Below are 26,598 nucleotides of genomic sequence, written 5' to 3' on the forward strand. Positions count from 1 at the left end.
CAGACAGGCCCCAGAGCCAAGGACAGTGACCTTTTCTGTTCACAAGATGGAGGTTTTTCTGAAGAAAACTTACTTCTCTAACTCTGCCTGCCTCATTACTATGCCTTAAACAGTCACCGAACCATGGCCAGATGCCGTGTCCCGCCACCAGCTCACATTCACATAGATGATGACTGTGAGATGTACCTAGTCTCACCCCATTTCAGAGAGGAGGAAACAGAGGCACAGAGCTCAGCGACTACCTGACCATTGGCCTAGAAGTGAAGGAGCCAGGACTGTACCCAGCCAGCGGCCCAAGCCTGCCTGACTCCTTGGTGGTTTCAGTGGGCCTGTGAGTGAGGATGCCCCCACCACCCAGTGCTCTGAACACAGTACCCTTCCAGGGCTCAGGGAGAGTGTCTGAACAGGTTGGCTTCTATCCATAACTCAAGTGACAAACGAAGTTCAAGATCCCCACACTCGGAGCTACTGAGGTTAATTCCATTAGAGGTAGTCAGTTCAATGGTTTAAAATCAGAAAAAAGTGTGCATCAGGGTTGTATCCTTTCGCCATATTTATTTATTCAATCTGTATGCTGAGCAAATATTCCAAGAAGCTGGACTATATGAAGAAGGACTCAGCATCGGGATTGCAAAAGACTCATTAACAACCTGTGATATGCAGATGACACAACATTGTTTGCTGAAAGCGAAGAGGACTTGCGACATTTACCGATGAAGATCAAAGACTACGGCCTTCAGTATGGATTACACCTCAACATAAAGAAAACAAAATTCCTCACAACTGGACCGATAAAAAACATCTTAATAAAAGGAGAAAGGACTGAAGTTGTCAAGGATTTCATTTCACCTGGATGCACAATCAACACCCATGGAAACATCAGTCAAGAAATCAAATAACATATTGCATTTGGAAAATCTGCTGCAGAAGACCTCTTTAAAGTGTTAAAAAGCAAAGACGTCACCAAGAGGACTAAGCTGTGCCTGACCCAAGCCATGGGATTTACGATTGCCTCGTGCATGCAGAAACTGGACAACGAGTAAGGATGACCAAAGAAGTACTGATGCATCTGAACTGTGGTCTGGTGAAGAATATTGAACATACCAATCTTCTGCCAAAAGAAAAAACAAATCTGTCTTGGAAGAAGTACACCCAGAATGCTCCTTAGAAGGGAGGATGGTGACACTTTGTCTTACTTACTTTGGACATGTTATCAAGAGGGACCAGTCCCTGGAGAAGAACACCATGCTAGGTAGAGGGTCAGCAAAAAAGAGGAAGACCCTTAACGAGATGAACTGATACAGAAGCTCCAACAATGGGATCAAGCATAGCAAAGACTGTGAGGCAGCGTTTTGTGGTTGTACACAGGGTTGCTATGAGTGGGGACCAATCGGATGGCACCTAACAACAACAAGAAATCAGTTTAAATTCAAAGGCACAAGTGACATATGTTCGATAGATGAGGTGGACTCGGGGGCCAGGAGTTCCTTTTAGAAGACAGCTGGAGACGACCGAAGGCAGAAGACATCCATGCTCGTGATGTGGAGGGTTGCCAGGCAATGATGGCTGAACCAAAGGAATCCATGCCATGTCCAGAACTTCCAGTTGGCCTGCCTGACTAGACTGCCCAGCCAGCCGCTCTGTGAGGTCAGCGTGCCTTGAGGCCACATCCTGAACCAACCATGCTGTGGAACCCAGGCAACCTACACCTACTGGCTCAGCCCTCCATGTCTGCAGGAAAGAGAGAGCCTCAGGAAGCCTCCAGAAGCCACTCATCTCTCAGAGACAGGAAATCTCTCAGAGATGGTAACATGAAGGAAGGCAACAGAATGTCTAGTCAAAAGTCTGCTTCAGACTCTGGACAAGAGGCGCCTGGTGAGAAGCTCCACCCAAGAGCCAGAGGACTTTTTCTGAGGCCATGCTCCCTGTGTGAGTTCTCCCCAGAGGCGGCTCCACTCCCCAGGCCAGGCCTTTACCTCTCTTACCTCCTCACACACAAACCCTGTGCTCCAAATATCCGGTTCTGTGCCCCAAAGGCTGCCTGGCCCCGTCCCCCGCAAGCACCTCCCTGTGGAGGTTGGATCTCTCCCAGCCTTGCCTGCACACACACCTGGGAGCCGCGCCATCTTCACCCCCTTCCCGCACTCCCTGCGACTCCTACACTGGAGGCGCTCTGACAATGCTGACTCCTACACCCACCTGCAGACGAAAGGAAGAACTGACAGCCTAAAGTCCTGGGGCAGAGTAGACAGGAAACGCCACTCAAAGTCGTAAGTCTAAGTGATGCAAAGAGGCTGCCCCTCTCAGGTTTCGTACTGAGACAGGAATGCCAGGAGACAGGAAGAGAATCTTACCTTCTGTTTCCAACCCAAAGCTGGCTGCCTGACTCAGAATCTACTCCCAGTAGGAGCCCTACACCATGCTTCCAGTTGAAAGGAATAGGGAACAGATGAGGAGATACTAGAGCTGAGCATCGTGGTTCCCAAACTGAGTGCTGAGGAGCCCTGGCTATCCCAACGAGCTTGGTGGGGCGCTGCGGGAACTCTGAGCACGGGCCATCCACAGCTTTCACGTCAACCTGCACCATGTTCATTCTGACAATGTCACATCTTGCCAAGCCTGGTGTGCAGCAGTCGCTGTAATAAGAGCACAACGATGCAAAAAGCCACACGGAACAGGAATCATGGTGCTCGGGTGCCCAGGTTTGAGCTTGCAGCACCCAACACGGACACAAACCCACCAGCAAGGAAGCATGGTTATTTAAGGATGAACTAAGAATACTTTTCCTTTCAGTATCTGTGTTTTATTTTCTCAGTCACACAGCTGTTGGGATATTAATATTTAACGAGTTGCCGGGCCCTAACACACTATTATACAAAACTGTTAAGTATTTCTTTTGGCCTAGGAACATCATGAAAAACTTGAGACACTAAGGGGGCTATGGACCAGGAAAGTCTGGGAACTTCTAGGTTAATGGAAATAAAACAGAAAGATGTTTCCTGCTCACATCCCCAGACCCTCTGAGGAAGCCCCCCGACGTGCTTCACTATCATCCCAGCTCCTCTGAGGGGTCTCAGAGGAGGTCAGACAGCACATACAGATGTTGTTGTTAGAACGCTGTTGAGTCTGTTCCGACTCATAGCGACCCTATGCACAACAGAACAAAACACTGCCCTGTCCTGCGCCATCATTACAATCGTTATGCTTGAGCTCACTGTTGCAGCCACTGTGTCAATCCACCTCATTGAGGGTCTCTCTCTTTCCCGCTGACCCTGTACTTTGCCAAGCATGATATCCTTCTCCAGGGACTGATCCCTCCTGATAACATGTCCGAAGTATGTGAGACGCAGTCTCACCATCTTTGCTTCTAAGGAGCATTCTAGTTGTACTTCTTCCAAGACAGATTTGTTCGTTCTTTTGGCAGTCCATGGTATATTCAACATTCTTCGCCAACACCACAATTCAAAGGCATCAGTTCTTCGGTCTTCCTTATTCACTGTCCAGCTTTCACATGCACATGATGCGACTGAAAATACCATGGCTTGGGTCAGGCACACCTTAGTCTTCAAGATGACATCTTTGCTCTTCGACACTTTAAAGGGGTCCTTTGCAGCAGATTTACCCAATGCAATGCATCTTTTGATTTCTTGACTGCTGCTTCCATGGCTGTTGATTGTGGATCCAAGTAAAATGAAATCCTTGACAACTTCAATCTTTTCTCCGTTTATCATGATGTTGGTCATTGGTCCAGTTGTGAGGATTTTTGTTTTATGTTGAGGTGCAATCCATACTGAAGGCTGTGTGGTCTTTGATCTTCACTAAGTAAGTGCTTCAAGTCCTCTTCACTTTCAGCAAGCAAGGTTGTGTCAGCTGCATAATGTAGGCTGCTAATGAGTCTCCCTCCAATCCTGATGCCCCATTATTCTTCATATACTCCAGCTTCTTGTATTTGCTCAGCATACAGGCTGAACAGGTATGGTGAAAAGATACAACTTTGTCGCACACCTTCCCTGACTTTAAACCAATCAGTATCCCCTTGTTCTATCCGAACAACTGCCTCTTGATCTATGTAAAGGTTCCTCATGAACACGATTAAGTGTTCTGGAATTTCCATTCTTCCCTACATTGTCCATAATTTGTTAATGATCCACACAGTCGAATGCCTTTGCATAGTCAATAAAACACAGGTAAACATCCTTCTGGTATTGTCTGCTTTCAGCCAGGATCCATCTGACATCAGCAATGATGTCCCTGGTTCCACGTCCTCTTCTGAAACCGGACTGAATTTATGGCAGTTCCCTGTTGATATACTGCTGCAGCCGTTTTTGAAAGATCTTCAGCAAAGTTTTGCTTGCGTGTGATATTAATGGTATTGTTCTATAATTCCCACATTCGGTTGGATCACCCTTCTTGGGAATAGGCATAAATATGCATCTTTTCCAGTCAGTTGGCCAGAAAGCTGTCTTCCATATTTCTTGGCATAGACGAGTTAGCACCTCCGGCGCTGCATCCATTTGTTGAAACATCTCAGTTGATATTCCATCAATTCCTGGAGCCTTGTTTTTCACCAATGCCTTCAGAGGAGCTTGGACTTCTTCCTTCAGTACACCATTGGTTCCTGATCATATGCCACCTCTTGAAATGGTTGAACATCGACTAATTCTTTTTGGTATAATGTCTCTGTGTACACCTTCTATCTTCTTTTGATGCTTCCTGCATTGTTTAATGTTTTCCCCATAGAATCCTCCGCTATTGTGACTCAGGGCTTGAATTTTTTCTTCAGTTCTTTCAGCTTGAGAAACACCGAGCATGTTTTTCCCTTTTGGCTTTCCATCTCCAGCTCTTTGCACATGTCATTATAATACTTTGTTTTCTCGAGACGCCCTTGGAAATCTTCTGTTCAGTTCTTTTACTTCATCAATTATTCCTTTTGCTTTAGCTGCTCAACGTTTGAGAGCACGTTTCAGAGTCTCCTCTGACATCCACCTTGGTCTTTTCTTTCTTTCCTGTCTTTTCAATGACCTCTTGCTTTCTTCGTGGATGATGTCCTTGATGTCATTCCACAACTCGTCTGGTCTTCGGTCACTAGTGTTCAATGCGTCAAATCTATTCTTGAGATGGTCTCTAAATTCAGGTAGGATGTACTCAAGGTCATATTTTGGCTCTTGTGGACTTGCTCTGGTTTTCCTCAGTTCCAGCTTGAACTTGCGTATGAGCAATTGACGGTCTGTTCCACAGCTGGCCCTGGTCTTGTTCTGACTGATGATATTGAGCTTTTCCATCGTCTCTTTCCACAGATGTAGTCAATTTGATTTCTCTGTGTTCCATCTGGCGAGGTCCATGTGTATAGTCGCCGTTTATGTTGGTGAAAGAACGTATTTGCAATGAAGAAGTCGCTGGTCTTGCAAAATTCTATCATTCGACCTCCGGCATTGTTTCTATTACCAAGGCCGTATTTTCCAAATACTGATCCTTCTTCGTTTCCAACTTTCACGTTCCAATCGCCAGTAATTATCAATGCACCTTGACTGCATTTTTGATCAATTTCACACTGCAGCAGCTGATAAAAATCTTCTATTTCTTCATCTTTGGCCCTAGTCGTTGCTGCGTAAATTTGAATAATAGTCGTATTAACAGGTCTTCCTTGTAGGTGTATGGATATTATCCTATCACTGACAGCGTTGTACTTCAGGATAGATCTTGAAATATTCTTTTTGACGATGAATGCAACACCATTCCTCTTCGAGTTGTCATTCCTAGCATAGTAGACTATACGACTGTCTGATTCAAAATGGCCAATACCAGTGCATTTCACTGCACTAATTTCTAGGATATCGATGTTTTAAAGTTCCATTTCATTTCTGACGATTTCCAGTTTTCCTCAATTCATGCTTCATACATTCCAGGTTCTGATTATTAATGGATGTTTGCAGCTGTTTCTTCTCATTTTCAGTTGCGCCAGATCAGCAAACGAAGGTCCCGAAAGCTTTGCTCCATCCACGTCATTAAGGTCGACTCTACTTTGAGGAGGCAGCTCTTTCCCAGTCATCTTTTGAGAGCCTTCTGACCCTGGGGGGCTCATCTCCCAGCACTGTATCAGACAATGTTCCGCTGCTATTCATAAGGTTTTTACTGGCGAATGCTTTTCAGAAGTAGACTGCCGGTTCCTTCTTCCTAGTCTGCCTTAGTCTGGAAGCTCAGCTGAAATCTGTCCTCCATGGGTGACCCTGCTGGTATCTGAATACTGGTGGCATAGGTTCCAGCAGCAAGCAACACGCAAGCCCCCACAGTACGACTAAATGACAGACACGTGGGGGCACTTACAGATAGCACAACTATAATGCTGGTTGACTTTCAACACAAAGAAACTACTTTATTTCTGCTTCAAAAAGTACTCTTGACCTTATTTACAATCTAGCCAGTTTGTCCAGACGAGTCTAAAAACAGGCACCGAAAAATTTCAAATAAATCAGAAACAAATTCAGAAGATCAATGAGCAAGCTTCTACTTGCAAAGTTGGTGGAAGCCCCCCACCACAGCACCCCCACTGAGTCAGTCCCCCCAGGCGGCCCTCCTCTTTGACAACAGGGCTTTGGGGGCCTCTGTTCACAGGGCTAAGGTCCTTGGTGCCCCAAACGGTTTGCGCTTAACTACTAACCTAAAGGTTGGCTGTTAGAATCCACCCAGTGGTGCCATGAAGAAAGGTCTGGTAATCTGCTTCTATAAATACTACAGCCAAGAAAATCCTATGGAGCAGTTCTACTCTGTAACACACGAGGTCACCATGAGTCGGAATTGACTTGACAGTAATGGGTCTTGGTTTGGGTTCTCAGGGTCGACTCACGGCAAAGGAGCTGGGCCAAGTGACCTGTCCCCAGACCAAGGAGGGAGATTAGCTGGTGGTCACGAAAGGAAGAAGAGGAGGGCTTGGTCCTAGGATTCTGAGGACCTGCCTGAGAGGACAAGAGTGAGACCAAACACGCCTGGCCCAAATCAGTGCCATAGCAGGTTCCATGCATCTCAAGAGGCTGAATACAAACCTGGCGTCTGTGGCCAGCCGCATTTTGTACTGAAGCCAGTGACTGCCTCACCCCTTCCCACTCGTAGACCTTTCTCCTCAAGAGAGCTTGCAGGGAGCAGGCTGCAAAGGAGGGCGGGTGAGCAGGAAGGCTATATGACCGCAGCCACACGAGTGGGGGTGGGGCTGGCCACTTACTCAGCACTTGACCTCTATCAGCTTAGTGAACCCTCACAGCAACGCTACAAGGTGGTGTCAGCAACATTTTCGTTAACATCACCGCATGGTGAAGGAAAAATGGGTGGTGACCTGGTCTGCCCTGGTCACCTGGAGCTTTGTGTGCCCTGCACCCCTTCCCCTGCAAAAGCAGCTAAGCACCGTGACCCAGGAGCTGGGTCCCCAGCAAATGTCTACTAGAGGTATTTCCAAAGAATGTCATGCCCGTACACAAATGGGAGCAGAGACAGCCACACAGTCCCCCTGGCCATCTGTTGACAGCTGGAGGAGGCCGTGCCTGGGAGAAACCTAAGGCCATCTCCCTGTTGGCACAGACAGGGTTAGGGGGACAGAGACCAAGCTGTTACCTGTGCTTCTCAACAGTCAGGGCCTGGGGGAATGTGGGCTCAGCCTTATCTCATGCCAGGCCAGACGCTGGTCCATGCCACTGGGCTTAAGCCTTCTTAAGAGTTGATTATGAGTTTACAGCCGCACGCTCTCCAAACAGACGAGACTAACTGCCCTCTTTTGCATGGCTCCTATACAAACAATCACTGGGGAAATTCAAGATTCTCCCCAGATACAAAGAGATGAGGAGGGGTGACCTGGACTTTAGCAAAACGTGCAACTCCCGTATAGAAGTCGACTTACAGCAAATCTCATCCTACCCTGGGAGCACTCTTGCTGAAATATTGGGTACATGGTGACATAACTTACACACCAGAAAGTCCATCTGCCTGGTCCTGGGGCAGTGGCTGATCTGCATTCATGGCGGGTGGCCCTGGTCAGCTGCAATCTGTGCTAGTGGGGAAGCTCAGGTGCATGACTCTCCATCTGACTAGCTCAGGTGACTGGTGAGAACACTGCCACAGCATCAGCAAATAGCACTGCCTGGAGTCTACACAAACCTGCCATCAGAGCCTGATCCTCCTTTGTGAAGCTGGTGCACGCTCCGACCCGACCCCTCCGACTCGGTTCTGCAGTGTGCCTTGAACCACATGACCCAAGGCAGAGACAAGCTGGCCATCCTGCTGGGGGCTGTGTGACACGCTCAAGCTCTCTGTCACCCACCGGAGAGGACACAGGCCCACAGGGACCCTGCAGCCCAGAGGAGCAGGTGCCAGACCCGGGCAGCCCACAATCCTGCCAACCAGAAACCCAGTCCCTTTGCTTCAGGAACCAGACAGCAGGACCACTCGATTAGGGGTACTGAGAACTCTGCAGAAGACGCCAGGTGGTGGCAACAATGAATGCGCTCACCTGCTATCCAAAATGCTGGGGGTTCCAGTTCACCCAGAGGCACCACTCAAGAAAGACCCGGAGATTTACTTTTGAAAAACCAGCCATTGAAAACCCTATGGAGCACAGTCCTACTCTGACACTCATGGGGTTGCCATGAGTTGGAGTTGACTCCATGGCAGTTGGTGGTGGTGACAATTCCACACCATCTTTTCCCTGCAAAAGCTGTCTAGGTATGGTAAAAGGTATCCCTTGTCACCTATGCATTTACATCGCGGCATTGAGGGTTAAATCTGGGTGATGGACTGGTGAATTTAAAACGTGTTCCTGTGATGAGCATACAGTAAAAACAACACAAAACTCTGGTGCAGACGAGATCAAAACTGCTGGGCTAAAACATATTCCAGTAGATGTCAGCAAACCTTTTCTATAAATATTCCTGGCCTTGAGGACTATATAGTCAGTGTCTGCCACAATCACTCAATTCTGCCCCTGTACCTGATGGCAGTGGTAGACAATCCTTGAACAGTGAGTGCAGCTGTGTGTCATTAAAACTCTAATTGACCCACGGGCTGCAGTCTGCAAACCCCGGTGTTCCATATACTTCTGGACTTTTGTGGCAAGGCAAGGGAAAACTACGTGATAAAATGTTTAGTTAAAAGTCAGAATGAGAAGGCATAGAGGCATTAGGTAAAGCTGTGCATTAGGACAGGCACCTGGAAGCACCAGGTGAAGTGGAATGTGGATGACTACTGATTAACACTGAAAAACCAATAACATGGATCTATTTAGCCTATTACTTTTCCAATTTTACCCAGGCCTTTCTTTTGTGGCACCGCTGGGTAGGTTCAAGCAGCCAATCTTTAGATTAACAGCTAACTGCAAACTGCCTGTGCCATCCAGGAACCATGAGGGTGTGTGGCTGTTTTTCTGCCTCTCTCTAACTGTTCTCAAAGCAGCTTTGCCCCAGCCGAGTTCCCCAATGCCCCCATTCATTCAGTGTTTAGAGTCTTGGACGCTGTGATGGATACACAGTGGCGTCACTCATTCAGACTGTGTACTCCCATGGCCCGGGCCTGGGTTGTGCCTCCACAGGTAAGGTGAGGGCAACACTTCCTCCTGGAAGCTGTAACCCCATCTCCTTTACCCATCACCCTCACTTTATACCATTTATTTTCAGGAATTTGTTCTCCAACAGAGCTATCGTGTGGGCCATGGCACCAACATCAACTTAACACAATATACAAAATGCAATTTAACAAGACTGCTGGTGTGCATAGAAAAGTCCTACTTTGAGAGGTACGTCTCAAGATACCCAGAAAGTGATGGGGACAGCAGCAAGGCTGGTTTGTGTGGGGCTCTGAAAGTGGAGCATGCCCTCTGCCCAGGAGGCCCTGGGGAACAGGAGACTCAGGGGGCAGCAGAGTGGGCATGATGTTTGCCTTGGGAGGACGGAGAACTAAAACCAGGGAAGAGTCTAAGAATGAGAAACTTGGGCTAGTCAAACAGGCTAGTAATAGGGTCCTGGACTGTCCCAGGTGTAGACCCAGAAAGAAAACTTTTGAGGATAACGTTATGCGGGTCCTGTGAATGCTTCCCATTTCCAACAAAAGGATGAAACTGTATTCACTATCTTCATCAAGAAAATTTAAAACTAGGAAAAAGACAACTATGGTGTTTCCAGGGCACTGAAGCCCAGGTAAGTCATGTGGTCAGTGCCGACCACCAGGTGTGCCACCAAATGCCCGGCACAGTCAGTCTCCCAGAGGAGCAGGATGCCCCAGGGCAGAGGACAAAGCACATGTACGTCCATGCCGAGTACCATGCTGGTCACTTGTAATAAATGAAACAACACTCAACCAGTGACTGGACCACCAAATGGGAAAGCGACGTGTAGTGTCCTCTGGACACACCCACACTCACTGGGGCCAGAGGGGGTCCCGGGAACAGTGCTGGCACGAGTGTTAGAGACCCATGACCCTGTTGCCTACGCGACAGTTCAGCCACGACCACCAGAGCCCTCATGGGTGGGGAGAAGGCCAAACCAAGCCTTTGATGGCTAAGGAGACCCACCCAGGAGCCCGAAAGAGGCTGTGTGTGACAAGCAAGGCCATGGGGCGACTCGGGACTGAGACACAGAGCCTACTTACCTTGATGAAGAGCTGGCGCTTACGGGGTGTCCTTTTCCTCAGTGACGGTACCCTCTGACCTTCATTGTGAGGCTCAATTTTAAAAGACAGATCTGGAAAAAAGAAGGTTACATATGTCAGTATCCAGGTACGCTAAGAAGCAATTTCAGGGAAGGCCCCTTTTATCCTCACCTTGCTGTCAGGTACAGAACCCAGACAATGGGGGAGGGGTACGGGTGCCGTTCAAGGTGGAGGCACAATCACTCTTCTCAAAGAAAAGGGAGCAGAAAGTGACATAAAATCAATGTCAGAGTCAGAAAGACCCCAAGTCCCAGGTTTACAAAACAGGAACTGAAGACTACTGACAGCCCAAAAGACAACCAGTGAGAGATGACAGTGTCTAAATTGCTGAATTTGCCTGCAACTAACAGCCCCAGAGAGCTCCTGGGTGGTGCAAACAGTGAATGCACTTGGCTGCTAACTGAAAGGTTAGAGGCTCAAGTCTACCCAGAGGCTCCTCAGAAGAAAGGCCTGGCAATCTACTTCTGAAAAATTAGCCACTGAAAATCCTATATATAGCACAATTCTACTCTGACACACATGGATCACTGGGAGTTGGGAATCAATTTGACGGCAACTGGACAGCTCCGCCAGTGGGTGGAGGAGGAGGGTCACCACATGGAAGGGCGCTGGTGCCACGCCCCCAGGCCCAAATGCATTGGGTCACCATTTAGGCAATCCAGGACCCAGGCATCAGAATGTAGATTTTAAGTATTTATTATTAAGCACGTGTAATGACGTCCCAGTGAAAACAAGACCTGCGTCAACTTCAAGTAAGCTGCTGCAGGGAAAAGGGTAAAGGGCACAAAAAGCGAGGACTGCCTCCCCACAGGGCTCGCCTGCCAGCCCCTCTGTGAGCCTAAACGGTTTAAGTTTACTCCGCTACAAATGCGCTGGGCACATCCTAGCTCCCTGTGATCACTCTCCTTGACTCTCTAAGTCCTCCCAGATCGCAGACTGGGTGTGACTCCCCTGATGAAGAAGAAGCTGGTGCTCACCTCCCCTCTCTTGGGCCCCATGTCCTCCCACCAACGCTTCCCATGCCTTGTTCTATCTTGAGAACCCAGGGCCAAGAGCCAAACAGAAGAGGAGCAAAGAGACCTCCTCCCCCATATCCAGGAACACAGATCAGCCCCCATCAGCACACTGGCCCCACAAACCCTGCAGACAAGCCTCACCATTCTACAGACCTCTGGCGGCTACAACAAATGTCTGAGCTCCTCAGGCCAGGCACATGGACCGGAGCTGTAGCAGAGTACCCCCTCCAGCAGTCTAACACTTAATGGCGAACAAACTGGGCACCCTGTGAAGTGCCGCAAGAGGTACGGACACTCACAGGCCCCAGGCCTCATCAGGACAGAAGAGGAGAAAGAGATACTAGCAGAAAACGCACCAAACCCCAGCAGGGCCCGCAGTCTTCAGTGGTACAGAAAGGGAAGAACAGGAGGACTGATGGAGGGTGAGAACGGGGACTGCAGTCAGAAGACGAGGCACGCCACACTAGCACCGTATCTGCACACGCCAACAAACTGAACGTGAGCCACACATGCACTTTTTTATTTTCTACGAGCCGCAGTCATGTAAAAGAAACAAGTGAAGTTAATTTTCACAATACATTTTATCAACCCCCCCAACATAGCCAAAATATTGTTAATTTTAACACAAAATCACCATAAAAAACCAAGATACCTTATTTTTTTTTTAAATACTAAATCTTCAAAATCCAAGTGGGTACTTTGCAATGGTGGTGCAAACCGTTAAGTGTTCAACTACTAACTGAAAGGTTGGCCGTTCAAGTCCACCCAGAGTTGCCTCGGAAGACAGGCCTGGTGATCTGCTTCAGAAAGGTCGCGGTCTTTGAAAACCCTATGGAGTAGTTCTGCTCTGCACGTGCAGGGTCGCCAGGAGTTGGAACAGACTCGAGGGCAACAGTAACACTCTACACTTACAGCTCATCTCAAATCAGGCACTAAGTTTTCATCTGAAATACTTAATTGGTATTTAAATTTCATAAAATTTAATTGCACATATCCAAGTTGTTCCCAACATACTTAAAAGTCCTCCAATAACTGAACTGATCATGAGTTTAAAAATCAAGATCTGGATGAATTAAAATTTAGAACAAAAACACAGCTCTCAGTCTCTGAGCCCTGTCTGGAGTGCTCAGGGGCCAACATGAGGACAGAAGGCTGGACTGGCCAGAGCAGATCTAGAAGGCCTCCAGCGGGGCCCAGCCCATGCTGTGTTTAGGGAGTTTGGCCCCATCAGTCCTGCTCACCACCGTCACCATTCACTGACCCACCTGTGCTTCAACGTGACTTTTTACAAACTGAAATATTAAAAGAAAAGAAGAACATAATCCCGCGCAACAGGTGAACCTATTTGGAGGGGGCGTGCCAGACAGTTAAAAGACACTCTTGGAGAAACCACGGGAAATCTCAAGACAGGGTAGAATTGTTGCTAACTTTTTCATGTAACAATGGTGGTTTATAGGTTTTACAGAACACCCTGAGTCCTAAAGAGATGTCTGCTCAAGTACATACCGGTGAAGTATAACATCTGCAACTTACTTTCAAAGTATTTAGCCAAAAACCAGTGTGCATTTATACAGAAATAAAGCAAATGTGGCAAAACGTTAAGTGTTGAATTTGCTTTTGTTAGCAGCTCTGAAGAGAAAGCCAGCATGAGATTCAGCCCAGGGAGCATGGCTTCAAGGGAGCGTGACTACAAGTGGCTGTGGCTGGGCTGAGTGGGCTCCAGACCCCGAGGGCAATGCTGTGCCCAGTGAGACTGCAGGGTGCCAAAGGAGGCGCCACCCCTGCCCAGGTTGAAGCCCTAGTTCTCTCTGGAGCCGTGCACTTTGGGGTGGGCCTCCCTGCTTTGGGAACACTGCTGACAGGGCAGGGAGCAGGTTCCACACAGAGGCTTCTGCATGGACAAGAAAAAAGGGTGTGGGGGTGGGGGGTGGGCATGCTGAGTCAACTGGATTCCCTGGGGCTAAGGCCAAAGGAGAAGCCCAGAATTAATCTCAATCCCCAAACTATCTGCCAGGCAGAGAGGAATTTCATGCTGGTTTTATTCTATCCGCCTAGTTCCAAGTGTCCACACGGACAGCTGTGTGTCCAGGAGAATCTGGCTGTGTGTGGAGAATGGAGTGTGGCGCAGGGCACATCCAGGAGTGCTGGCCCAGGGCATGCCAGTGTGGGTCACTAAACCAGAGGAACGGTAAGGTGTCTGCACAAGGTGAATAGTTAATGTGAGAGAGTGGGAAGTGGAAATCATGCTAAAAAAACATGCTAGAACTGGTAAAAGTGAAGTACACAAAGGTTTTGAAAGCATCAGATACTGAAGGGGAGGAGCCCCTGGGTAGTGCAAATGGTGAACACACTCGGCTACTAACTGCAAGGTTGGAGGTTCGAGTCTACCTAGAGTTGCCTCAAAAATAAGGCCTGGCAATCTATTTCTAAAAATCAGCCGTTGAAAACCCTATGGAGCATCGTTCTACTCTGACAAACCTGGAGTCGCCGTTTCAACTTGAAAGCAACTAATCTTTTTTTTTTTTAAATACTGAAGGAGAGTTTGACTGAGGGGAACATACCAAAGGGGAACGCGAGATGAAAGAAGTTTCTCAAGAAGCCTCCTAAGTGCCAGCAAGGACCCTGTTGAAGGAGGAACTGGCATATAGGAGTCAGTGATAAGCGGGGTGATTACGAGTTGCCGCATCAAACACAAGCCCCCTTCCAGGGAACCACTGATACTGCCTTGGGTCCCCCACAACTAAGGTTTCCCATACCATGTAAGGACCCCTGAAGGCTTCACAGTTTTCTCTTGTTCTCTCTTGGCCGCTGAGCAGCTGGTGCTGGCTGGGACGCCCTGGAGCCAACGCCTGCAGAATGGCGCCGGGACAGTACAGCCGGGTGCTTTCCCAGCAGATGGAGGGCCGGGTCAGAGCAGGCTCAGTGAATGGCATGAATGAGCTTGTTCACCGGCTGAGGAGGACACGCAACAGTACCGTCTGCTGAGGGGAGGGAGAGGTCAGTGGGAGCGGCTTCGATATGCAGCCTGCCAAAGGCAGGCGAGGCTCAATGCCCCCGTCCCCTCCCTGCAAGGTGGCTCCAATGGGAGAGGCCTCTCTGAATCAAGCTGCTGAGCAACAGAAAGGCTGCATTCCTTCTACCTCTGGTGGCCCTCGATCAGCTCCCAGGCCCTGTCTAAGCCCTCAACAGTGTCTCCAGTTATCCTAGTAGAAAGCTAGCTTCTTACCTACTCAAAATCATTTCTCCGAGCCAAAAATCACTATAAGAATTGTTCAAATGGATAAAACCAAGAGAATGGAAGTTAGGAAAGATATGACACATGGGTAAGGTGTCCATGCGGGCACTGGGGACCATGGACAGGTCCCTACACTTGTTGACAGGAAAACCTAGGGTGGTAGAAGAGCCTCAGCCAGGGGCAGGCTAGGGAAGGCTTCCTGAGGAAATGACATTTAAATGTAGACCTGAAGGGGAAGAGGAATTCCCATTTTTGTCTTGTGGTAATGGTGGCATTTAGCTTAAACACAGGATCAGTTAAAACTAGTTGCTGTCAAGTCTACTCCTGCAAAGCCCCTGAGTGTTGGAGTAGAACTGTGCTCCACGAGGTTTTTAATAGATGATTTTTGGAAGCAGATCACCAGGCCTTTCTTCTAAGGCACCTCTGTGTGAATTCGATCTTCCAACCTTTCAGCTGACAATCAAGCACTTAACTGTTTATATCACTTAATTGTTTTTATTATCATACAGGTAATAAAAACAATGTGACCTTCAGGTCAGATGGGGCAGTGGCGTGGCATACACTTGGACACATGGAGGTGTGGGAACAAGGTGCTACTGAATATCGAAACCCAAAGAATGAAGCCCCTAAAGATCTATTTGGGATTAAAAATCAGCTCCTACCAAGTCCCCGCCCCCCCACCCCAATCTAATGCCATAAAAACCAAGACCAAGTCTGGGGACATGCAGATTATCAGAGGTGTCTGAAAGACAGTCAGTGCTAAACATTTAACATTTAGGACTGTACTATTTCCTATCTCTTCAAAACACAGAACTTACAATGGAATTTTCTATGAGCCTTCACCAATCCTGCTGCTGCGCTGGAACACAAAAATAGAATCTGTTCCCTTAGAGTTCACTGGTTGCCATAGGAATGGCATCAAAATGGATTATACTTTCAGGTGAAGAAAAGCACCATGGGTGCTGAAGATGAAAACCCTCATCGAATCCAGTTCTAACTCAAATCTCTTTAATAAGAAACGGGTGCACGGATACCCAGAACATTACCAAAACAGATATACTACAAGCTGGGGGAGAAAGGGATTTCACCCATTTGTTCAACACAAACGTATACACCCCAGCCTCGCATTAAGACCCTCTAGGCTACACCTGTTGGGGGTCTGCCCTACTGGCCCAGCTACCCAGATGCCTACAGAGCTCACAGCACACACAACTCCTTCTCGCTCTGGGCCCATCATTTTCATGTTTCTGATCTGTTCCATTTTCAATACTGACCCACAGTTATAAAAATGTAAGCTTTAGGTTGGTACTCAAAAGAACTGAAAGCAGGAACGCAAACAGGTACTAGCATATCGGTGTTGAATACAGCGTTATTCGCAATAGCCACAAGGTGGAAACAGCCTAAAAGTCCATCAAGAGACGAACGGATAAACACAATGTGGCATATACATACAATATGATATTACTCAGTCATCAAAAGAAATGAAGTCCTGATACATGCTACGACATGGATGAACCTTGAAACGTTATGTCGAGTGAAATCAGTCAGTCACAAAGCGACAAATACTGTATGATTCCACCTACATGAAATACAGTGACCAAAATTTATTAGTGGTTACCAGGGGTGAGAGGGAGGGGAAAAAGGGGTACTCACTGCTTAGGGGACACTGGGCTTTTTTTTTTTTGTGCTTTAAGTCAGAGTTTACAAATCAGGTCAGTCTCCCATACAAAAATTTACATACACCTTGCTAAAAAAAAAAAACCACCTTGCTACACACTCATAATTGCTCTCCTTCTAATGAGACAGCACAGTTCCTCCCTCTACTCTCTCTCCTCATGTCCATTCAGGTAGCTTCTGAACCCCTATGCCCTCTCATCTCCCCTCCAGACAGGAGATGCCCACATAGTCTGATATGTCTACTTGATCCAAGAAGCCCACTCCTCACCAGTATCATTTTGTATCTTACAGTCCAGTCCAATCCCTGTCTGAAGAGTTGACTTCTGGAATGGTTCCTGTCTTGGGGTTAACAGAAGGTCTGAGAATCATGGCCTCCAGGGTCCTTCTAGTCTCAGTCAGACCATTAAGTCTGGTCTTTTTATGTGAATTTGGGGTCTGCATCCCACTGCTCTCCTGCTCCCTCAGGTGTTCTCTGTTGTGTTGCCTGTCACGGCAGTCACCGGTTGTGGCCGGGCACCATCCAATTCTTCTGGTCTCAGGCTGATGTAGTCTCTGGTTTATGTAGTCCTTTCTGGCTCTTAGGCTCATAATTACCTTGTGTCTTTGGTGTTCTTCGTTCTTCTTTGCTCCAGGTGGGTTGAGGCCAATTGATGCATCTTAGATGGCAGCCTGCTAGCGTTTAAGACCCCAGAATCCACCCCCCAAAGTGGGATGCAGAGTGTTTTCTTAATAGATTTTATTATGCCATATGATTTAGATGTCCCCTGAAACCATGGTCCTCAAACCCCCGCCGCCCCTGCTACGCTGGCCTTTGAAGCATTCACTTCATTCAGGAAACTTCCTTGCTTCTGGTTTAGTTCAGTTGTGTTGACGTCTACTGTAACTGTGTATCGTCTTTCCCTTCACCTAAAATAAAACTTATCTACTAAGTAGTGAATTACCCCTCCCTCCCTCCCTCATCCCCTCTCATAACCATCAAAGAATATTTTCTTCTCTGTTTAAACTATTTCTCCAGTTCTTATAATAGTTGTCATCATACAATATTTATCCTTTTGCAACTGACTAATTTCACCCAGTACAATGCCTTCCAGATTTCTCCATGTTATGAAATGTTCCATGGATTCATCATTGTTCTTTATCTATGCTTAGTATTCCACTGTGTGAATATACCATAATTTATCCATTCATCCGTTGATGGGCACCTTGGTTGCTTCCAACGTTTTGCTATTGTAAACAGTGCTGCAATGAACATGGGTATGCATGTATCTGTTCGTGTAAAGGCTTTTATTTCTCTAGTATATATTCCAAGGAGTGGGATTGCTGGATTGTATGGTAGTTCTATTTCTAGGTTTTTAAGAAAGCGTCAAAACGACTTCCAAAGTGGTTGTACCATCTTACATTCCTACCAGCAGTGTCTAAGTGTTCCAGTCTCTCCACAACCTCTCCAACATTTATTATTATGTGTTTTTTGGATTAATGCCAACCTTGTTGGGGTGAGATGGAATCTCACTGTAGCTTTGATTTGCATTTCTCTAATGGCTAATGATCGTGATCATTTCCTCACGTATCTGTTGGCAGCCTGAATGTCTTGACACTGGGCTTCTTTAACGGTGACGAGAAAATTTGGAAACAGATAACGGTAATGGTTGAACAACATGATAGACATTAACTAACGTCACTAGCGCACTGCATTGCACCAATCTGCTGCAAAAGAGCTCTTTAAAGTGTTAAAAAGCAAAGATATCACTTTGAGGACTAAGGTGCACTGATCTAAGCCACGGTGTTTTCAATTGCCTCATAAAATGCATGTGAAAGCTGGACAGTGAATAAGGAAGACTGAAGAAGAACTGACACCTTTGAATTATGGTGTTGGTGAAGAATACTGAGTATACCATGGACTGCCAGAAGAATGAACAGATATGTCTTGGAAGAAGTGTAATCGGAATATTTCTTGGAAGCGAGGTTGGTGAGACTTCATCTCACGTACTTTGGACATGTTACTAGGAGGGACCAGTCCCTGGGGAAGGACATCATGATTGGGGAAGTAGAAGGTCAGTGAAAAAGAGGAAGACCCTCAACAAGATGGACTGACACAATGGCTGCAACAATGGGCTCAAGCATAACAAGGATCCTAAGGATGGTGGAGAACCGGGCACAGTGCTTCATTCTCTTGTACACAGGGTCACTGTGAGTTGGAACCAACTCCATGGCACCTAACAACAGTGTCACTGAATTGTACATGCGAAGAATGTTGGGAAGACAAGCGACTTGTTACATACATATTTACCACAATAAAAAAAAAAGCCAGCTTCCTCCCCTAATAGACAAAAGTTCCCTCATGGGGTGGGTTCAATATCTCTAGTGAGCAATTACAGAAATCAGGTGAACAATTCAACTCAAGGTATGATTTGAGAGATTTTAAAACTGTTATTAAAAAAAAAAAAAGTCCATCCATTCTAGAGGTAGACGGTATTTCTGGCTGGCCCCAGCAGGCCCTAGATAGAAAGTAGTAGATATGACGGTGCTTCAGACCCCAGGCAAGGCTTGGATGGAGGGGTTAAGGTTAAGTGTTCAGATTACTCCTAAAATAAACTTTGCTCCTGTGATCAGAGTACTGTAATGTGTATCTATCTGGCTTCCCTCTGTAAGGAAATGGCTGCTGAGGTGAGGAACAGGCTGAAAACCATTGCTGATCCTGGCTGGCACTGGGGGAAGGACTTGATGTGTCCCAGTCACTTGGGGTCTTCCGGGTTTAGGTAGAAACTTCGTATCTCTACACCAAAGACACGAGGTAATTATGAGCCCAAGAGGCAGAAAGGGCCATATAAACCAGAGACTACATCAGCCTGAGACCAAAAGAACTAGATGGTGCCCAGCTACAACCAATGACTGCCCTGACAGGGAACACAAGAGAGAACCCCTGAGGGAGCAGGAAAGCAGTGGGACGCAGACCTCAAGTTCTCATAAGATCAGACTTAATGGTATGACTGAGACTAGAAGGACCCTGGAGGTCATGCTCCCCAGACCTTCTGTTCGCCCAAGACAAGAACCATTCCCAAAGCCAACTCTTCAGACAGCGACTGGACTGGACTATGGGATGGAAAATGATACTGGTGAAGAATGAGCTTCCTGGATCAAGCAGACACATGAGACTACGTAGGCAGCTCCTGTCTAGAGGGGAGAAGAGAGGGCAGAGGGGGTCAGAAGCTGGCTAAATGGACACAAAAACAGAGAGTGGAGGGAAGGAGTGTGCTGTCTCATTAGAGAGAGAGCAACTAGGAGTATATATCAAGGTGTATATAAGTTTTTGTATGAGAGACTGACTTGGTTTGTAAACTTTCACTTAAAGTACAATGAAAAAAAAAAAACTTTGTATCTCTGACTTATTAACTCGATCAACAACCTACTGTGCATCTTGCCACATGGCAGGCTTCTCGAATTCAGTACAAAGACACCTGCCCTCATGGGTTCACATTCTGGCTGGGGGTAGAATGTGGAGGGGGGACAAGGGACCAGCAAGAATGAAAATAACAGCTAAAACTAAGTGATGTACTAAGAGGTGGTAAGTACTGCTGCAAAAAGAAAGCTAAAGGGCAGATGGGATGGGATTGGTTTGGTCCCCACTCCTTGTGACTTCACAAGCAAGGTTCTTGCCACTCCTGTTGTGGTTAGCTGGTATCTAGTCAGCTCTCACTCATGACAACCCCATGCACAACAGAATGAAAACACTGCCCGGTCCTGAGCCATCTTCACGACTGTTGGTCTTGACAGCATCGTCACAGCTACTGTGTATTCTGAGTGCCTTCCAACCTAGGGGGCTCATCTTTCAGCACTGTTGTAGTGTGCTGTTGAGTGGATTCCAATTCATAGTGGCCCTAGAGAGCAGAGCAGAGCTGCCTCTTAGGGTTTCCAAGGCTGTTACCTTTATGGAAGCAGATTGTCACATCTTTCTCCCGCGGAGGGGCTCATGTGTTCAAACGCAGATCTTCTGGTTAACAGCCAAACACGTAACTGCTGTACCACCAGGGTTCCAGCACTATATCAGACGATATTCTGTTGCGATCCATAGGGTTTTCACTGGCTGATTTTCAGAAGCAGATTGTCAGGCCTTTCTTCCTACTCTTAGTTTGGAAGCACCACTGAAATCTGTCCACCATAAGTAACCCTGCCGGTATCTGAAATACTGGTGGCATAGCTTCCAGCATCATGGCAACATGCAAGCTACCACAGTATGACAAACTGACAGATGAGTGGTGGCTGTCATTCCTAATCTCTCTCACTTCCTCCATGTTACACATTAAGTAGAAACAGTCCACTCAAAGAACAAGCTCTCTCCATTGGAACCTCTCATTCATTCATGTCAGTTACTCCAAAGACGGCTCTCCAGACACATATCTATTTTGAATACTGAGGGACTGAGGGTTACTTAGAACCACGGCTTCCACTTGGGCAACATTATCTTTATAAAACCACCTTTAAAGACAGTAAAAGGAACTGGATTTATATACCTTTTAGAATCAATTTAGAATATGACAGCCCAGCTCATGAAGGTGGTTCCACACTACAACTCTGGGGTTGTGATGCCTTCCTCTTCCGCCCAGATATTGGTTATGCAGAGGATATGCGTCTCTTCTCTGCCAACAGTCAGGTGCCTATAATCAGTCCATCTTGGCTCTACATCCCTGGCAGGTTACAATGACAGCCAGAAGATGGTCATTCCCTATGGCATACTAGTTCTTCTGCCAGACTGTAACAAAAGAAATTTCCCTAAATAAGACTGCAGTGCCAAATGACAGTAACTCAGCAGACCAAAGCCTGAATTTTGAAAATGTGCCCTTTTCCCAAAAGGGCCCAATCTTTAAGAACGTTGGCCAAAAAGAGGCTCCTGTGAAGAGGACAAGCCATTGTGCTCTGACCTGGCTCTTCTCTCTCCCCACAAATTCGCAGAAGTTTCACAGCTTTATGGGTCAAATTTGAAGGTCCCTGGGTGGTGCAAATAGTTTGCACTTGACTACTAACCCAAAGATCGGCGTTTTGAACCTACCCAGTGGCACCATGGAAGAAAAGCCTGGCGACCTACTTCCGTAAGGTCACTGCCATTGAAAACCCTGTAGAGCGCAGCTCTACTCTGATACACATGGGGTCACCATGAGTTGGGGTCAATTTGAAAGCAACTGCTTTTTAAAACTGATGAAAGGTAAAAGAGCTTAATTTCACAGGAACTTCACAGGTGCCGCTATGACCCCCCGACACCTATGGCTGTAGACCTGGATGACTTAGCTATACCCCAAAGTGTCCCTCTTTGCTGCTGGCTCAGAAGCCTGGGGCACTGCTTGGCCTGTGACATGTGGACTTCGGGAGAAGATGGCTCGCCCAGGAAGGCACCATGATCAGGTGAGAAAACCTTTACAGATGCTTCTTGGAGAAGACCAACCACCCCAAACTAAATGCATTCAGGGTCTAGGGGTTCACAATTTTGTGCCCACGAGGTTTCTGGCAGAGGGAGGACAGTGGCTCTGCACTCACCATCAGGTCAGGAGGAGGACAAGTGCCAAGTCTAGAAGCGAAGTCCTCTGGGGAAAGGGCTGGTTCAGGCCAGGCCACCATGCCGAGTACAGCCTGGGACGTCCTCACAACTGCCCGCAGGTCAAGGGGGCTGGGGCAGGACCACTCTCAAGAGTGATATTTAGACTGAAACATCAAGGAGTAATAAACTCACTCACTTTTAACCCAACATCACATCAGCTGAGCTCCATATGCCAAATTAAAAGCTGAAGGTAACACAAACCCGGAGCTCAGCAGTTGCATAACTACGCCAGTATAGTTCTTTCAAAGGATTCCTGGTCACTTGGGACTTACACTGCAGCTCGAAACCAGAGGCTCCCGGTAGGACCCCAAAAGTCAGCACTGCCTGCCACTCTTCTGCCACCCTGGTCTTGGTTCCTACACTCCCAGAAGGCAGACTCATATCTCTCCTGGGCACGTGATGGGCACCAGAGAGGAGCAGCTGAAGGCACATGAGAGGGAGGCCACAGCTGGCACCCTGATGGCAGGCACTCCCCGGAAGAGCAAGAGTCACAACTTGAACTGCCATGCAGAGGGCACCAGCTGTCATGACCTGCACAGGTACTACCTGTCCCAGTCTCCGGGATACAACCTCATCATCAGCGAGAGGCCCCCAGCTAACTCGAAGACGTAGGTGCACCCATACTTACTTGGCTTCTTAGGGCAAGGAGTCCCTGGGTGGTGCAAACAGTTAAGTGCTTGGCTGCTAACCAAAAGGTTGGAGGTTCGAACCCACTCAGGGGCTCCTCAGAAAAAAGGCCTGGCGATCTACTTTCAATCAGCCATTGAATATTCCATGGAGCACAGTTCTACTTTGACGCACATGGGGTCACCAGGAGTCGGGGTCAATTCGACAGCAATTGGAAGATCTCAAGCTAAAGATGCTGGTAACTCATTTCAGGAAGTTCCCCAGATCAAAAATCCAGGCACAAACATAAACAAGAAACCTTTTACCAAGCATACACAAAAAAGTCTACAACGTACCCAGTAGTTATGTCTCTTCACAAGACTGGGCAGCTTTTGGATCCTCAACTCAGCAGTTGAGCCAGAGTGGGAAATGGGCACAAACGCTGGCTTACAGAGCCATCCAATGCGTGGCACAGGGATACCTTAAAAAATACCGACACCCAGGCCTGTCCCCCAGAGATCTCAATGAAAAGGGCCCGGGTGGAGGGCCCAAGCACTGGGCCTACTAAGAGCTCCCAGGTGGTTCTACACTCGAGTCAAGATGGAACCAGTGCACAATCAAGAACAATCCAGAAATGGTACAACACAAGGACATACTGGGAGTCTAGAAGTTTCCACACAAGTCACCAACAGCAGTTTTCCCATGATCTCAAATCAAGCACTTCTGGTTTGAGTAAAATACAAATGTAGGCATCAGGGCAGAATGTTCTCCTCCCCTGGTGTTCCTGCAGCTATGGTGGACAGAGGGGTGGCTACACTTCTGGCAGGAAGGTTTGTACATGCAGTTCACCAGGATGAGGAAGAAGCTGGCCAGCCCACACATACCTGGCAGACAGACAACGGTGCTCAGCTGCACTCTCTGCAGCGAGGTGGAGAACACCCTCATGGAGCAGACTGCCTCCTTCCCGCCAGGAAGCCAAGGGCGCAAGAAGGGAAGGGCGGGGTAATGTGTGATCTGCTGAGGCCTGAAAGAACCTGCCCAGAGTAGACATTGTGGCAGACATCCCCTTTCTCTCTGTTTTCTGCAGTAAAGTCTCCTTAGTACACCACAGCTGGCAGCCCAGGACAGGCATGTGTGCTCCAGAGATCCACAGAGCCAGCTCCTGGACCTCCTCTGCAGGTTCCCAGGGAAGAATGCTGTCAGTGATGGGTACGTGCCAGGGCTAAGCTGAAACGAGAGTGGGGCTCACGGCCTGGCTTATGGGGCCCTGTGTGGGAAGCAGCAGTGCCATAGTCCAGGACAGGGATGGTGGGCAGGCTGTGCCAAGGTCCATGCCTGATAAAGTCCTCTGGAAAGGGGCCAGATAAAACCAGTCTTCAGGTAGGATGGCTTTCTCTCCAGTTGACGGCAACACTCAACGCCATGATACCACTTTGTGCTTTTTAGAATTTCCAAGTCAGCTACCAGCTAGAGGTTCCTCGAAGGGGACACGGCATGAAGCTGCACCTGGTGGGCCTGCCCAGCCTAGAAAGCCAGTGTGCAAAGGAAGCCACACTGTTTCCCACTCCACCTCCCACAGCCTGGAGCTCCCAGAGGGCAGGGGCCTGGCCTTCCTGTGTCCTGCACATGACAGAGCTCCAGGCCTCCACCAGGCTCCCCAACTCTCTCACAGGGATGCTCACTGTTGCTGGCACCCGGCCATCCTAGTGCTCTGGAGCTCTTCCCTGGAACACACCAGGCCTGTGCTGCCCAGACCCTGCCCTCCACTGCATCCCATCTCTCTCCCAGGAGCCCTCCCTTTCAAGAAAACATCCCATCTCAAGTTGGCCTCGGGTGGCCTTCCCAAGTGTTCCTGTGGACAGTTCTTGGCTGGCCACAACCACAGGGCCTCCCACACTGTGATCCCCAGTTCATACTTGTGTAGATAGCACTGAGTCAGTGCTCAGCAGGTCAAAAGGCTTCAATAAAAGTTTGAAGACAGCCTGACATTAGTCAGATGGCCAGGCCCACCAGGCCCAGGCCTGGGACAGCCCTCACCCCAGAGACAGCCCGTGTGGTCAGTCGAGGCTGTGGCGCCTTGAGAAATGAGTGGCTGGGAGCTCAGGGTGGGTGGTGGCGGTCCCACCCTGAACACATCTGCTGACCTTACCGCCGAGTCTTGAGTTTTGAAAATCCAGAAGCATAAAGGAAGACATGTTGACTTACTCCAAGTACTCTGCAAGCCAGCATCAGAAAGAAGGGGACTGCTAGAGGCCTCACCAACCAAGACCCCAGTGTGTTCTCACTCTTGCTCTCCCAGTACAAGGTCCCTTATGGGGAGGGTGGTCCCCGAGGGCAGGGACCCTGTGACACACACACTCCAGAGCCAGAAGATCTTGGTCCAGCTCTGTGTGTGTGACCCCGGGCAGGCACTCCAACCCAAAGCCTCCTCCTATGGGCAATTTGTAACATCTACCTCATAGTTTTGTGAAGACTAAGCAAAATATATGTAAAAGCAGTCAACACAGCACCCAACAAATGCTCACTCAACTACCAGCCCGTTACTCTCCCACACACATCGGGTGATTGCAGGATGTGAAATGGCAGCAGCCCTCAGCTACGTTCCTATCATCTGGATACAAGACGGCCAAACAGCCAAATCCAGCATCTCCTTCGCTGCGATGCTTTCCATCTCAGAAAGGCCAAGAAGAGTCCCGCCGCCCAGGCCGTGGAGATTGGGAAGACCCCAAAGTGCTCCTTCCACAGGTCCAAACAGACTTGAGGGCTTTTATCTTTTCTGTTGCTGAGAAAACATCACCTGGTGCAAACAGTTAAGTGCCAGACCGCTCATCGAAAGGCTGGAGATTCGAGTGTACCCAGAGCTGTCTCAGAAGAAAGGCCTGGTTACAGCCAATGACAACTGTAGAGCAGTTCTACTCTGACACACATGGGGTTGCCATGAGTTGGAGGCAACCTGGTGGCAACTGAGTTTGGCATTTTTACCTTAAGGGGCCAGCAATCTACAGATAAGACCCAGAGAAGCATTCAGGGCCCTTGTCTCTGCCCTCACATCATTTTAAAATCACTTGGGGGCAGGGGGCGGGGGACTTCAGTTGCTTTTCAGGTCTTCTACTCATCAAAGCCCAACAGGTCAATGAGTATCTTCCCTTGTTTTGTTCACCGGACAAGTACAAGACACTTCATATTCACACAGATAATAGGGCATGCAAACATTTCATCTGCTGTTGGATCTGCCACCGTGCAGGCTCAGGTCTGGGGAGAGGCTCCACCTGGGACAAAGGGATGAGATGTGGGCCCTACCTGGGATGAAGGGACCAGAGACATGGGCTCCGCTTAGGGGAGCCCTCACTTCCCTCCACATGAGTGCATCAAAAGGGATGATGTAAGAGGCAGAAAGCTGCTGGCTCACTTGGAAATCTCGAAGGCATAATAGTGACAGCAGCACAAAAGGGAGGACCCACCCATGAAGCAATCAAGCTGGACCCTGGAGGGGCAGGCTACAGGCAGAAGAGGTGCTCCTGGGTGGGGCCCCACTCCAGCCCTTGGCATCTTCTGCAATCTCATTTGAGAGGCAAGCTGAACAGGAAGTCCATTACAGCCAGCGGTGTCCCAGCTGGGAGAGTCACTAGGAGCCAGGACATGCCAGCAGCCTGACACTGGGTTCCGCAGCAACCAACAATCACCAGAAAAGGTCCTCTGTGCTCCCCTACACACGACTCCCCGAGCGCAGCCCCCTACCCCAGCGGGCGCCATAAATCACAGCCCGAGCCTGACATTCATCACGGTTAAGCAAC

At 48.3% G+C, this 26,598-nt stretch overlaps 2 protein-coding genes across 5 annotated transcripts in view; one reads left to right on the plus strand and one right to left on the minus strand.

Moving 5' to 3' along the window:
• The window catches only part of BRD4 (bromodomain containing 4), a 94,834-nt gene that overhangs the window by 37,881 nt on the left and 30,355 nt on the right, over positions 1 to 26,598 (minus strand). For all 4 annotated transcript variants that reach the window (XM_064280860.1, XM_064280859.1, XM_064280861.1 and 1 more), the window contains exon 2: positions 10,624 to 10,715. The gene's annotated coding sequence lies outside the window, so the exon portion shown is untranslated. The remainder of the gene's footprint in view (positions 1 to 10,623; positions 10,716 to 26,598) is intronic.
• LOC135230535 (basic proline-rich protein-like) overlaps positions 22,598 to 26,598 on the plus strand; it is a 34,418-nt gene continuing 30,417 nt past the window's right edge. The window contains exon 1 of the mRNA XM_064279907.1: positions 22,598 to 22,806. Coding sequence (XP_064135977.1) covers positions 22,598 to 22,806 — 209 coding nt within the window. The remainder of the gene's footprint in view (positions 22,807 to 26,598) is intronic.

This window comes from Loxodonta africana, chromosome 3, assembly GCF_030014295.1.
Source record: "Loxodonta africana isolate mLoxAfr1 chromosome 3, mLoxAfr1.hap2, whole genome shotgun sequence".
Taxonomy (NCBI): Eukaryota; Metazoa; Chordata; class Mammalia; order Proboscidea; family Elephantidae; genus Loxodonta; species Loxodonta africana.